General features: G+C 41.6%; 1 protein-coding gene across 1 annotated transcript in view; it reads left to right on the top strand.

Moving 5' to 3' along the window:
• The window catches only part of LOC309539800 (uncharacterized protein), a 55315-nt gene that overhangs the window by 27088 nt on the left and 12635 nt on the right, over window positions 1–15592 (top strand). Inside the window, exons 10-17 of the mRNA XM_082236136.1 lie at window positions 1234–1409; window positions 2882–2995; window positions 3420–3662; window positions 4290–4424; window positions 4631–4748; window positions 5920–6062; window positions 6288–6455; window positions 8459–8857. Coding sequence (XP_082092262.1) covers window positions 1234–1409; window positions 2882–2995; window positions 3420–3662; window positions 4290–4424; window positions 4631–4748; window positions 5920–6062; window positions 6288–6455; window positions 8459–8857 — 1496 coding nt within the window. The remainder of the gene's footprint in view (window positions 1–1233; window positions 1410–2881; window positions 2996–3419; window positions 3663–4289; window positions 4425–4630; window positions 4749–5919; window positions 6063–6287; window positions 6456–8458; window positions 8858–15592) is intronic.

The following is a 15592-nucleotide window of genomic DNA, read 5'->3' on the forward strand; positions in this document are numbered from 1 at the left end:
GAGATCATTACAGGTGCTGCTTGTGGGCTTCCCATAGGCACCTGGCTGGCTACTGTGAGAAAAGGATGTGGGACTAAGCTGGCAGGCCCAGAGGAACTCTAGAAATATCACCACTGTCTGGAAAGCATGGTCCTACCCTGAAACCTGACTTGAATGAGGAAAGGGAAGGGCCATCATTGAAAGGAGAATGTGTACCCAGGTAGAATGTGTTCAGGTAGACAACTGAGAATAATAATGGCATGAGCTTCCATTTATTATGCAGGAAAAGAACTGTGCCCTGGGGTTTTAAAGGTTTTTGAAACACTGGTCCATCTCTTCTTGCAGAGAGAATATGAACTTTCTAGCCAATGTATATTTTTCTCACCAAGATGGAATACTGGTAGGGTCATGATAGGGTTGCCATATTTCAATCAGTGAAAATCCAGACAGATAAATTGTTGAGCTTTTTTTTTGGGGGGGGAGTTGTTGAGCTTAATTTGTTTGCATTTTTGAGCAAAGTTGTTGAGCTATTTTGGAGACTTTGCAAAAGAAGGCGTTTTAGACGTTTTTTTAAGGAAAAGTGGCAAAAACGACACTGCCGACATGGGTTGCCATACGTTAGGATTTTCCAGGACATTTCTGTGATTTCTGCCCAGACACTGCTTCCAAATGCAGTATTCCAGATATGTCCGGGAAATATCTGCATATCCAGGTAGGGTTAAAATTCTGGAGAGCCACTGCCAGCATAGAGTACATAATACTGTGCCAGAGGGGTTCTATATTCTTAGCACTTGCTTGTGTAAACAGTCCGTCACCAAGTCATGTGGCAACAGCCCTTGACAAAATGTGTAGAAACATCTGGAATGCATTGTTCAAGTTGCATCCACATATATGATGTAATTAAGAACTGAACAGATAAATGAACTATTTGCGACTCTCCTAAACCGAAAGCTTGGCCTTTTTAATTTCTTAAGTCAGGATCAATGTGCCATAATGAAAGACTTTTGGCAGAAGAAAGACTTCAAACCACATTACTAGTATCTACTGCTACAAAATTAACGCAAGACAGGCAGGAAGACAGTTTCTGTGGTCCAAATGACTGATGGCTTTTTCCGGACTGCTTATCTTTCAGGCCAGTTGCCTGATCATCAAAAGCTTCCAGAATTTCTTCAGTAGGAAAGAGGCATGCACAACGGTCGCTGGTGAACATACAAACAGTTTTAAAGCTTATTCTCTCTCTCTCTAACTAGGTTTAAATAGCAATGGAGGAACTGAGTACAGCCAATGGTGGTTTTGCCATTGATTTTTTCAAACACGTGTGCAAGGCTCAAAGCAACAAAAACATCCTATTCTCACCATGGAGCATCTCGTCTGTTATGGCCACACTGTACCTTGGGGCTAAAGGCCATACTGCAGAGCAGATAGCAGAGGTAAGCTTTGTGCTATTAATAACTTAAATCGGGGTTAGGGAACTGGGTGTGGCCAACGAGCTAGAGTCTTATCTCTGTAGATAAGTTTGGGTCAAGTTTGACAGTGGGTGAGATTATCTCCACCTGTCGTCCACTTGATCTCAGAATGACATCAGGTGACCCATTGTGCAATGAATGGATAAGAACCAAGTCCTACCCACCCCGCTAAAAAAGATGAGCACCTCCATTAAGCAAAGGCCTGGGTAAACAGAAAAATCTTAGCCCAGTGCCTAAAAACTGACAGAAATGGCGTCAGGTAGATCTCCCATTTCATAGATGGGGGGCCACCACTGAAAAGACCTGTTCTCATGTGGTCACCTTCCACACTTTTCTCATGCAGAGTGCACATATTAAGACTTCATATGGGGTGAAGTGGTATATATAAATTACACACAAGAGAAACAGCTGCTCAACCTTGCTCCTGGTCCCCGGGGTGTAATGTCATTTTGTCTATGCACTCTCAAGAGCAGAGGCCTAACTCATTCTACTTGCATAGTTTCTGGAGCATGTAAATCCTACCAGCAGCGTTGGATCCCGCTGTGCCTGGAATTGCATTGTCCTGCTTTGCACAGATTGCTAAGCCGTAGTTAACATTTGAGGCTGGGGAGAAATTAGATTCAGTTTGCGTGTACAGGCCAATGTATCCATTTCAACTTTCCAGAGTAATGCGAGAGCCAATATGAGAACACAATGATCCTTTGAAATTTGCACTCATCTGAATTTTGTGGTCAACTAATTAAACTATAGTGTTTACAGAAATGCACATTCTAGCTTAAGGTCTGCTTTAAAATGCATATATTAGTGAAAACCATACAGAAAAATACTTTATATTAAGAAAATTGCTTAACAAAAATGTGTATATTCGGCAAAATTGCATACAAGAATGGGTATAATGGAAGAAATTCACGCAAAATTCTGGGAAATTTTCAGGCGAACCCTTTGTTTAAAAATGCAAACCAATACTGTGGTACCTCAGGTTAAGTACTTAATTCATTCTGGAGGTCCGTTCTTAACCTGAAACTGTTCTTAACCTGAAGCACCACTTTAGCTAATGGGGCCTCCTGCTGCCGCCGCGCCGCCAGAGCATGATTTCTGTTCTCACCCTGAAGCAAAGTTCTTAACCTGAAGCACTATTTCTGGGTTAGCGGAGTCTGTAACCTGAAGCATATGTAACCTGAAGCGTATGTAACCCAAGGTACCACTGTACAGAAATGTGAACAGCTTAATTTTGAAAAAGGAGACAATTGGAGATAGATAAAGCTGAGAGATCTTTAGCTTTTGGGAGGGTTCACTATGGTGAACATCAACTAACGTTTATAAATCAACTTACATACCACAGTTAATGAGTGCAATTGTAAGCGCATGACTTTATACGCCTCACGTAACAACTTCTTATTGCTTATGTTTTTCTTTGGGTTTGTTTTGAATTGCAGGTGCTTCACTTTAACAAATCTGGGAGAAGTGAGGATGCCCATGCTATGAGACACCCACGCGTGTACTCCAAAATGGAGGAGCTGTTGAATAACCCCTGCATCACTATTCGGAAGGTAATTTTTGGAAAAACCAAAATTCATTTCAGACGAATGTATGCAGGCCAGGTTTTTTGTTTTTTGTTTTAAACAGACTTTGGTGTTAACTTCTTTTCCAGCCTACTTTGTCCTTGGCGATTTGGAAAGAATGTCCGAGTAGATACAGTTTTAGCTTTCAAAAAACCCAACACTTTAAACCATCAAGTATGTGGACAAGCACAGAGAGAATAGTTATCACTGTTACGTGACAGAGCAACCATGACACGTCTCCCCTCCCTTTAAAAATACCATGCAATGTACATTCATTGGCAATTGAGTAACATGCAGCTTGAATATATGGATGTTTACTGGCAAGCAAGATTGTAAGAAATTACTCCCAGCTAAGTGTGCATAGGGAAGCAGCCATAGTCTCTTTTAACAACACTGCTTTGTTACTTGACAGAAATCTGGATGTCTTAGAGTCAACAGAAATATAAGCTGCAATAAAAGAACTGTGGAACTTAAGCATATATTCCCATTTACATCCATTGCAATGAATATGACTTGGGCATTCTTAAGTCTCTCCGGATGTATCTTGTCATGGAGAAACCTAGATATGGGTATCTGGGTATGCTTTTCTGGGATATATTCCAAGGGAAATAACTGGCGCAGACCACACCCCAGTTCCACGTGGAAACTTAAAAAGGTATTAACCTCCCCAGACAAACTTTGGAGAACTCTTTGCTTCATCTTGTAGCTAACAAGGAAAATATTAAGAGCCTTCACACAAGTGGAGCTGTTTGCATGTTAACACCCTATTCCAGCAGTGGTTCCTTATTGCATCTGTTGTGGAGACAGGAGAATCTATCAATTTTGGTTTCTAATTTTTTCCAATTTTTGATAAAGTTCTCCACATTTCTGCATCTGCTTGGGATTTTCGTGAGTCCACCTCATCGGCATTCTCCTAACATACATCTTTTTAGATGCAGTTTTGCTTCTCACATACTTTTTTTGCAGGCAATTTCCCCTCACTCAATGCATCTGATATTATTTTTTTACTAATACCTGCATTTTAGGCAAATTTACCGCTGCTATGAACACTTCTTTGGTTGGAGAAGTAAATCACAAAATCCAGAGAATTGTGAATTTCAAATTCTGACCACGGGAAAAGAAGGGGAAAGGGGAAAGGAGACAAGATGTGTTGACAATGCGGGTTAACATAAATGTGTGGCCTAAGGGGGATAAATGAGAGGTAATGCGGGGACAAAACAAACTGCAGTAAGAGGTAATGGCTGAATGTGGGATTAATCAATGTTGCAATTCTCTGTTTAAGCCCTCTCCTCAAACATCAAGCAACATACATTCAAGATTCCTGGAACTTAGTCAAGAAATCAACAAACCTACAAAGCATTTTCTGCTTCGAAGCGTCAACCAGCTATACGCAGACAAATTGGTGCCTTTCCAAAAAGTGAGTGGAGCCTGTAGATGTGACTCTGGGATCAGAGTTGAGAATTTAATAAAAACGTGGAATAAGTGCCTATTACAACAATAGGAGTGTATTCAAAATTTTAATTTGCTTCTGTGTGTGTAGGATGATCTTAGTATCCTGTAAACTTTGGTTTCACCCTCATTGGCATGGCTGCAATGCCTTAAGAGTATTTTTTTACCTTTAAGGAATTCATATTGTCAATGAAGAAATACTATAATGCAGAGCCACAAACAGTAAACTTTCAAGAAGCTGCGGAAGAAGTCAGAAAAGAGATCAATTCTTGGGTTGAACACCAGACAGAAGGTGAGCTCAAAATGGCTTCTCCTCGAAATTGGGAACTGCTAAATATGTGTTATGATGAAATTCAGATTGGAAGGTGTCGAGGAAGTCTTCTAGCAATGTAAATATACCAGGGAATAAGAAGAGGGGGGGGGGGAATCTTATTTTATCTTTTGCATTTTTATTGTTGTTAAGATTTTATGTTGTGTTAAATGTAATGTTCTTTTCTGTGTTTATGTTTGTGTATTATAAGAGAAAACCAATATTTTTTTTGGAAAAAACAAAAACAAAATGGTTGCTCTGCTATAGGCCTGGGCGATATATTGATATATCGCCCAGGACCGATATGTGGGTGCAGACTGTGATGACAACTTCACTCAGCAGTATATTGTTGGTAAAACCATAACTGCTCTTGAGTCCCTCTGCCCAGTGTGCTGAGGGACAAAGAAACTAGCTGGGAGCTGGAGGCAGCGGGACTCAAGAGCAGTGCCGGTTTCACCAGCAATATACCGCTGGTGAAACAGCCATTGCACTCTGCCCCAGCAGAGGGAGGATCAAGCTGAATCGGTGATGTGCCAGTACAGTTTCTTTCTTCCTCTGCTTCTTTAAGCTGCTTGGCTGAGGAGCGTGCAGCTGCCCTTGCCTCAGCCGAGCAGTTTTACAGAGCACTATCTCTGGGTTAGCGGAGTCTGTAACCTGAAGCGTATGTAACCCGAGATACCACTGTAAAAAGGTAAAAGGACCCCTGACCATTAGGTCCAGTCGTGACCGACTCTGGGGTTGCGGCACTCATCTTGCTTTATTGGCCGAGGGAGCTGGTGTACCAGGTCATGTGGCCAGCATGACTAAGCTGCTTCTGGCGAACCAGAGCAGCGCACAGAAACGCTGTTTACCTTCCCACTGGAGCGGTACCTATTTATCTACTTGCACTTTGACGTGCTTTCAAACTGCTAGGTTGGCAAAAACACACATATTAGTGAAATAGAAAATGCATTCTTGTAGTGGGAAATGTTGTGCAAAAATGTGTATATTTAGCAAAACATTAGAAAGATAGGTTGGGGCAAGTCCACAGAAAGTTTTAAGGTAAAGTCACATTTCTTGTTATCTAAAGAAAACCCTACACTTTTTCAGATGTGTGCAGCTGACAAAACATATGATGACTTCTTTCTCTCTCCTATTTCTTCTCCCAAACAAGGTAAAATACAGAATCTGTTGAATGAGGGGTCTATCGATTCGCTTACCCAGCTGATCTTGGTAAATGCACTGTACTTCAGAGGAAACTGGGCAAAGCCATTTAAGAAACAAGACACAACACAGCAGCCCTTCAGACTTAACAAGGTAAATAATTTCATACTGCTGAATAAAAAAAGGCAATAAGGCACTTCAAGCTACTATAGTCCATTGCCATGCCTATGATGGTATCATGTACCTTGTTCTGCACTGTGAAGTAATGTAAGGGAGAGAGATCTCTTCTCCAAATAGCATATATAAAATGCATTTCCCCCCAGTTCCCCCATGAAGTTTAAGGCTCATGGACATGAAAGCATATTTGTCATATTGCAGCGAACAAGTAAGCCGGTGAAGATGATGTTCCAGCACGGTAACTTCAATTGGAACTACATAAAAGAAGTGAAGACTCAGATTCTTGAGCTCCAATATGTCAACAATGACCTCAGCATGTTTATACTCCTCCCTGATGACATCACTGATGACACCACTGGCCTGGAAATGGTAAAGAAAAGTAGTACTATTTAGATTTTTTTGATTTTTTTAAATTCCAGTTATTCACTGTGTGTGTAGACAGTGCTTCTTTTGGCATATTTTGTAGGAAAATGACTGAATTGCTTAGGATATAGAAAGATATGGATTTGGAACTTTGTCTTGATTGAAAATGACCCTTGATGTATTGAAAATGGGTTCATTCATCATGCCATGTGGGGAATCACACAAAACTCAGAAGAGAAAATTCATTTCTAGTTATCCAAAACCCAAGAACATTGAGAGAAAAAGCTTGTCTTTCCGAAGGTTTTGCAAATGAGTGTGTTTTCATAACATTCAAAGAACATTTCTACACATCTAAAGGTGATGGGTGTATATGGATGTTGCACGCTGATTTCTCAACAGACGTTCGTGTGTTTGGGCCAAGAATACAGATTTTGTGTAATCATTTCGGCAGCCAGTGTTGCGTGGAGAAAGTTGAAAGGGAAACCTCCACCCATATTACTTGGACCTGGGGGATCCAATGAATCAGAATGCTGGAAGATTTGGGAGAGACATCAGGAACACATGAAAAACTTCCCTAAACAGGGCTGCCTTCAGATGTCTTCTAAAAGTCAGATAGTTGTTTATTTCCTTGACATCTGATGGGAGGGTGTTCCACTACCGAGAAGGCCCCTCTGCCTGGTTCCCTGTAGTTTCACTTCTTGCAATGAGGGAACCGCCAGAAGGTTCTTGGAGCTGGATCTCAGTGTCCGGGCTGAACGATGGGGGTGGAGATGCTCCTTCAGGTATACTGGGCCGAGGCCATTTAGGGCTTTCAAGGTCAGCACCAACACTTTGAATTGTGCTTGGAAATGTACTGGGAGCCAATGTAGATTTCAGGACTAGTGTTATATGGTCTCAGCTTTTTAAAAGATGTTTGAATTAATTTATGGGAGATAAGGCAACCAGTAACTACTAACCATGCTAGTTATGCACCACCACCACATTTGGAGGCACTATTTCTATTGAAAACAAGTTGTTGGGAATTACAGGCGGGCTCATTTCCTACTTTCAGGTTCCCCATAGACATTTGATTAGCCACTGTGAGAACTCTGCTTAGGTTCTTGTGGTGAAGTGGATACAGTACCTGTCTTGAACTTAGGAGTTCAAGTTCAAATCCCTAATCAGAGAGCTACGATCCCCAGAGTCTTTTAACAATCAATGCCTCTACCTAGGGGAGTGTGTGAAGTTTTTGAAGATTATCCCATTGTACTGCATACAGGTCTCCAGCCAATCTCTTTCTCCTTCTTAATGCAAAGGCTCTTTGCTTCTTCAAATTATCTTGAGCAACTATACTAAAATGCCACTCCTTGGCATTATGACTTATACAGTGGTACCTCGGTTTTTCAACATCTCCGTTGATGAATGCTTTGGTTTCTGAACTCCGTAAACCTGGAAGTAAATGCTTTGGTTTTCAGACACTTTTCAGAAGTCAAACATGACCCGCGGCTTCTGTTTTGAGTTTTCCCTATTGAGTTTTCCGTTTTGAGGCTTCTGTATTGAGTTTTCGGTTTTCGAACATTTCGGAACTCGAATGGTCTTCCAGAACGGATTACGATTGAAAACTGAGGTACCACTGTATTCAGTTGGGCTTGTTCAAGTGTTAGCTTCTCATCTGAATTAGTCATATCCTGCTTTAATAACACCATAGATATTTGTTGATGAAAATCCTGTTCCATTTCACCTCTTCTTTTTGCAGACATGTATATTTCATCTTGTGATATATTGTGTTGACTGTTGAAAACCTTTGACATTGCGCTCAGTGCTAGAAGAATGCATTGCATCATAGCTGAAAGGCTCTGTAAACTAGCCTGGACTTCAAGAAATAATGATACTTGCAGTGTTTTGCTGTTCATCAGTCAGTTTAGTGTATATTCCCCAAAACGGCATTCAAACACAGCTGTACATTTAATTTAGCAAACCTGGATAACTTTTCCAACTTACTGATCGTTTGATTTTCTTTGTGTCTGCAGCTAGAAAATAAATTGACTTATGAAGCCTTATCCAAGTGGACCAGCCCAGAAGAAATGGAAGAAATTGAAGCAAATGTGTATCTTCCTAGGACCCAGTTAGAAGATCACTATGAGTTAAAGACAGCTTTGACCAGCATGGGGATAACAGACGCCTTCACTGTAGGCCAAGCCAATTTCACTGCAATGTCTGAAAAAAGGAACCTGATTTTGTCCCAAGTTTTCCACAAGTGCTTTGTTGACATTAACGAAGAGGGCACAGAGGCTGCTGCTTCGACAGGTGCTACTATAGATGGGCGAAGTACTGGGGGTGCGACTTTGTTTGCGGCTGATCACCCTTTCCTCTTTTTCATCCGGCATAACGAAACCAAAAGCCTCCTCTTCTGGGGCAGATTCTGTTGCCCTTAAAGTATTTCAGCTTTCGACATGACTGGAAGAATCCGCAACCAGAAAGAGGAGGAAACGCAAGAAGACTGGAAGAAATTTAAAGAAGATTTAGTGATCTACTGTAATATAAGATAATTAGGAAATCCCTAGAAGTAACAGATTAGGCTAAGGAATAGAAAAAAGATTAATAATAAAGATGATTATGGATGACAATCAGAAGTAAGGTTAAGAAGTTTGTAATGAAAGAAGATGCTGATGTTATAAATATGAAATTGGGAACTGCTAAATATGTAATATGATGAAATCCAGATTGGAGGGTGTTGAGGAAGTCTTTTAGCAATGTAAATACACCAGGGAATAAGAAGAAAAAATTCTTATGTTATTTTATGGGTTTTTATTATTGTTAAGTTTTTATGTTGTGTCAAATGTAATGTTTTTCTTTTGTCATTTTGTCTATGTGTTATAAGAGAAAACTAATAATTTTTTTTTGGGGGGGGGAATTTAAAGTATTTCAGCTTTCTCTTAGCAAACAGGAAGGATCTTGCGGCAGCAGGAATGTGGCACAATAGAGGCACTGTTTTTCAAAGTTACGTCTAAATATGGTGTTCTTGCCTGTCTTTCCTTTATGCTTGCAGGGGGAGTGCATATGGCCACAGCTGACATGTGCTCAGCAACAAGTCAACTCACTCTCAAACCATGCATAAAATAGTCTCTAGGGTTCTTGGGTTTTTTTGCTATGTCTCTTTCTAAATTGCATTGTTTGGTATACACAGGGCCTTGATGCAATCCTTTTCAACAATAGACTTGCTGACGGGAGAAAAACAAAAACTAGCCCATGGCTGTCAGTGGACCTGCACCCTAGTAATTATATATTTTTCAAATTTATTTTATTAAATTTGTATACCACTTTTCATATGAAGATCTCGGGACGGTTCGTAGCATAAAAATACAAGATAAAAGAACACAAAGCATAGGAGCCAACTCATTGGAGCCGAGGGGTCTTCAGCCCCCCAATAAAATATTTGAGGTGCTGCCCCCCCCCAAGTTAAAGAGCATTGCCATTCAAATGGTGTGCATGTGCTACATCATGTGATTATGTGGGGCAGGGCTTACCTGCCCCCCAATATTTTATTCAAGTTGGCACTCGTGACACAAGGTACATAATAAAAACAAAAACAAAACAATAACCCTCATTTCCTAAAAACATATTTAACTTGGACTCGGCTACATTAGTAAAGAAACAACTGTTTGAATGCTCTATAAACATGCAACACCAGGTGATGCCAGAAAGCATAGAATCATAGAATCATAGAATCATAGAGTTGGAAGAGACCACAAGGGCCATCGAGTTCAACCCCCTGCCAAGCAGGAAACACCATCAGAGCACTCCTGACATATGGTTGTCAAGCCTCTGCTTAAAGACCTCCAAAGTAGGAGACTCCACCACACTCCTTGGCAGCAAATTCCACTGTCGAACAGCTCTTACTGTCAGGAAGTTCATCCTAATGTTTAGGTGGAATCTTCTTTCTTGTAGTTTGGATCCATTGCTCCGTGTCCGCTTCTCCGGAGCAGCAGAAAACAACCTTTCTCCCTCCTCTATGTGACATCCTTTTATATATTTGAACATGGCTATCATATAGCCCCTTAACCTCCTCTTCTCCAGGCTAAACATGCCCAGCTCCCTTAGCCGTTCCTCATAAGGCATCGTTTCCAGGCCTTTGACCATTTTGGTTGCCCTCCTCTGAACAGTTTGTCAGTGTCCTTCTTGAACTGTGGTGCCCAGAACTGGACACAGTACTCCAGGTGTGGTCTGACCAGAGCAGAATACAGTGGCACTATTACTTCCCTTGATCTAGATGCTATACTCCTATTGATGCAGCCCAGAATTGCATTGGCTTTTTTAGCTGCCGTGTCACACTGTTGGCTCATGTCAAGTTTGTGGTCAACCAAGACTCCTAGATCCTTTTCACATGTACTGCTCTCAAGCCAGGTGTCACCCATCTTGTATTTGTGCCTCTCATTTTTTTTGCCCAAGTGCAATACTTTACATTTCTCCCTGTTAAAATTCATCTTGTTTATTTTTGCCCAGTTCTCTAATCTGTCAAGGTCGTTTTGAAGTGTGATCCTGTCCTCTGGGGTGTTAGCCACCCCTCCCAGTTTGGTGTCATCTGCAAATTTGATCAGGATGCCCTTGAGTCCATCATCCAAGTCGTTGATAAAGATGTTGAATAAGACCGGGCCCAAGACAGAACCCTGTGGCACCCCACTAGTCACTCTTCTCCAGGATGAAGAGGAACCATTGATGAGCACCCTTTGGGTTCGGTCAGTCAGCCAGTTACAAATCCACTGAGTGGTAGCATAGTCAAGACCGCATTTTACCAGCTTCTTTACAAGAATATCATGGGGCACCTTGTCAAATGCCTTGCTGAAATCAAGGTAGGCTACATCCACTGCGTTCCCTTCATCTACCAGGCTTGTAATTCTGTCAAAAAACGAGATCAGGTTAGTCTGACATGACTTATTTTTCAGAAATCCATGCTGACTATTGGTGATCACAGCATTCCTTTCTAGGTGCTCACAGACTGTTTGCCTAATGATCTGCTCCAGAATCTTCCCTGCTATTGATGTCAGACTGACTGGGCGGTAATTATTTGGGTCCTCTCTTTTCCCCTTTTTGAAAATAGGGACAACATTTGCCCTCCTCCAGTCTGCCGGGACTTCGCCTGTTCTCCAGGAATTCTCAAAGATGACTGCCAGTGGTTCTGAGATCACATCTGCCAGTTCTTTTAATACTCTTGGATGCAGTTCATCTGGCCCTGGAGACTTGAATACATCTAAACTAGCCAAATATTCTTGTACTATCTCCTTAGTTATTCTGGGCTGTGTTTCCTTTGCTGAATCATTTGCTCCAAATTCTTCAGGTCGGGCATTGTTTTCTTTATCGGAGAAGACTGAGGCAAAGAAGGCATTGAGTAGTTCAGCCCTTTCTGTGTCCCCTGTTTGCATTTCACCATCTTCTCCTCTGAGTGACCCCACAGTTTCTTTGTTCTTCCTTTTGCTACGAACATACCCATAAAAGCCTTTTTTGTTGCTTTTAACCTCTCTAGCAAGCCTGAGTTCATTCTGTGCTTTAGCTTTTCTGACTTTGTGTCTACATGTGCTGGCTATTTGTTTGAATTCCTCTTTGGTGGTTTCCCCCCTTTTCCATTTTTTGTACACATCCTTTTTTAATCTTAATTCAGTTAAAAGTTCTTTAGATAGCCACCCTGGCTTCTTTAGGCACCTTCCATGTTTCCGTCTCATTGGTATTGCCTGACGTTGTGCTTTTAGTATCTCCCTCTTAACAAACTCCCAGCCATCATGAACTCCCTTTCCTTTTAGTATTGTTGTCCATGGGATCTCACCCAGCACTTCCCTAAGTTTTATGAAGTCGGCTTTCTTAAAGTCAAGAAATTGAGTCCTAGTATGCTTGGCTGCTCCTTTCCGCTGTATAGTAAACTTCAGAAGAGCATGAATTTTTTTATACATGAGGAGCAGGAATTTTTTATACATGATTTCCCATAGTCCCCCCCCATTTGTTACAACTATCTAATTTCTGACTTATTTATAGCATCCCCCCCCGCCCCCGTGTAGATCCACCCGTGTTATGGGATATTAATCAGCTAAACACCTGGTTGAAGAGGAACGATTTCACCTTGCGCCTAAAGGTGTACAAAGAAGAAGAAGATTTATTGCATTGCATTCATGTATAAATGTTGCATTAAATACCATAAATGTAGGGTTGTAATTTATATTGTGCGTGGCGATCACTTGTCATTTCCCCCCATGTTGAAATGTGTTTGTGTACATAGATAAACAGAATGTGTAATATAGCAAATAAAATTAGTTTTACTACACCATCAGGAATGCAGAATGTTTCATGTCTGGTAGATGCGGGAATTGAAACAAAATGGTGGATCCAAATGGCAGGTTGGTACTGGAGACAAGCCTTGCCACTTTTCAGCTAAGTCATGCCTGAAAGGAGGATGGTGTAGAAGAGGAAGATGAAACCACAACACACCAATGAAACCTGCATCCATCCTCTTCCCCTCTTTTCAGTTCGGCTCTTAGGAAACCTTGCTGGTTGCTTAGTTTTGCAGCTTGAACCCTTGCCTAACTCCAAACGTGTTTACAAACCAAACTAAGAATCACAAAACAGAGAAACCAGTAGGAGAACACTTCAATCTCCCAGGACATTCTATACAACATCTCAAAGTAGCTGTTTTACTACAAAGGAATTTCAGAAATAGACTGGAAAGAGAAGCTGCTGAATTGCAACTCATTACCAAACTTAAAACCATGGAGAGACCTGGCCTGAACAGAGACATTGGATTCTTATCTCATTATACATGACTAAGCCATTTCTCACCTTCTCACCCCTTGCCTTTTCCTGTAAGACCTATTACAGTCGTTAAGAGTCGTCAACAGGCTCATCTCAGCTATCTGCCAATCTCCCATTCCCACCACCCTTCTGAGTAATACCCCTCCCCACCTTCTCACTATATAGAAGGATCTGGCAACTTCTGTTTCAGTGTATCTGAAGAAGTGTGCATGCACACGAAAGCTCATACCAAGAACTAACTTAGTTGGTCTTTAAGGTGCTACTGGAAGGAATTTTTTTATTTAAACCAAACTAAGTTGAACCTGGTTCTCCTTTTCATGAAAGATTCAGAAATGCCAGACCGATTTGTGATACAAACCACTACAGTACACAGAGGTGCCAACTTGCACCAAAGATCGAGGGGGATGGGTGATGTCACCCACATGGCATGCAACGCACAATGTCACATGACGTTTCAGGAGGAGCCAGGGGATGGAGCTGAATGCAGAGGCCGAGGGCTCTTCCTGTCTCACGCTATGCAGTTTTCCATGGCAGAACGTGGAGCCAGTCACTAAAGCCACACTCAACTCAGCTTCCTCTGCCCCGACAGTAGGGAACACTGGGGGGCAGCCCCCCAAAATTATTGGGTGGATGCACCAGGAGCAAATAGCACACAAGGTTTGAATAGCAGGGAGCCATTTTCCATGCAGTAAATCAGAGCTCTACGAGATTCCAAAGCTTGCTATCCAATTCCCATATTTCATGCAGTAAAGAAGAGTTCTATGGGATTCCAAAGCTTGCTATCCTACTCCTACATTTGATCCAGCTAAGTGAACAATCCTATCCACAAGACACTGGTGTAAAGCAAGTCAGTATAAGTTAAGCTGATGTAAATTTACAGTGGATCCAAACTCTGTTCAGTAGTGGGAGTACTGCTGGCTGAGCAGGCCTAAGGCTGGCAGAGTGAAAGCCAGTCCTTAAAATAGTGTTTGAGTTATACCACCTTTTTCGCCAGCTTAATTTACACTGGATTTCCAGGTCTGACCTGAATGGGTCAAGCCTAACCACACCCTCTCTGGTCCAACCCCAGAATGCCCCTTTCCCAAGCCTTATGCCAGTTTACGATTTGCTTTGTCCCATCTGAGCTTGGATAGAGGAGATATGTTGACATATCTCTCTGACTGTGCCAAAGATGAGGGATCTAATCTGGTTTAGTCTGACTGTGCCAGGAACCTCCCAGGTCAACTGGATATTCACTAGATTCCAACCCTCTCATTCCAGCAGATCTTGCTATAGGATTGATCTCTAAATGTGTTATTTGAAGAACTTTTTCCTCTTTCAGACTAATGCAGAACTGCTCTTATACAAACAAATAAAATAGTTTAGTAATAGCTCTGATAATACAACGTAGCTGACAGTCTTTCAGCTTCGCAGCAGACAATGCTGTCAGTTGATAGAGGCAGAGAGGATGGGCAAGGTGTTGAAATGGAGGATATAAAAGAGGAGAAGTGAAGGTTGCTCTGTATTTATTGCTACAGAACTGTGTCTTCACAAACACCACAACCTGTCAGAGGAATCGCCGAAAGCGTAGCAGCTGCAGGTACTGTGACATTTTAAGCTTGTATAACTTGTTTTGCCACGAAACCTTAAACTTGGGTGAAAAGGGCAAAAGATTGCTATCTATAAATGTGAAAAAAGCAATGTTGCAAGTGTCAGATATTCCTTGTGCTTAGAACGGAAGAGCAGGATTTAATTTGCTTATTAAAAGTGCATAAACAATTGGCAACAGTGCCTTCATTTGTCAAGTAGATAATGCTAGGCAAGGATATAGGGTGACCAGGATGTCCTTGGGCATTATAAGTAGAAAGGTGAAACTTCAAATGAACAAAGATAGATAGATGATAGATAGATAGATAGATAGATAGATAGATAGATAGATGATAGATGATAGATAGATGATAGATAGATAGATAGATAGATAGATAGATAGATAGATAGATAGATAGAGTGCTTTTTCTGGGGGGATGCAGGGGGATTCTAGGTAAGGGCTGACGGTCCCCACTGCAGCTCCCCGGATAAACATATGTGCCAAATAGGACCAAACAGCTATTTATGATCTGCAACATACTGCTTTTCAAACTCCCACTAGCCTCTCAACACAATTTCTCAAATGACTTGAGAGGCTGTTGCTGTTCAGTAGATTGCAAAATACAAGGACCTTGAGCTCACTGAACCAACTGCAAGGCTCTGTGTACCCTACTTCTCCACGCTGCACCCATGAGGCAAGGTGAGGCAAGGTGCCTCAGGCGGCAGGATCCGCAGGGCAGCAGAACCCAACGTAGATCTTTATTTCCCTTTTGTTCCTGATGTAGATCTTCACTCACCCCTTC

This window comes from Podarcis vaucheri, assembly GCF_965113315.1.
Source record: "Podarcis vaucheri genome assembly, chromosome: 8".
NCBI lineage: Eukaryota > Metazoa > Chordata > Lepidosauria > Squamata > Lacertidae > Podarcis > Podarcis vaucheri.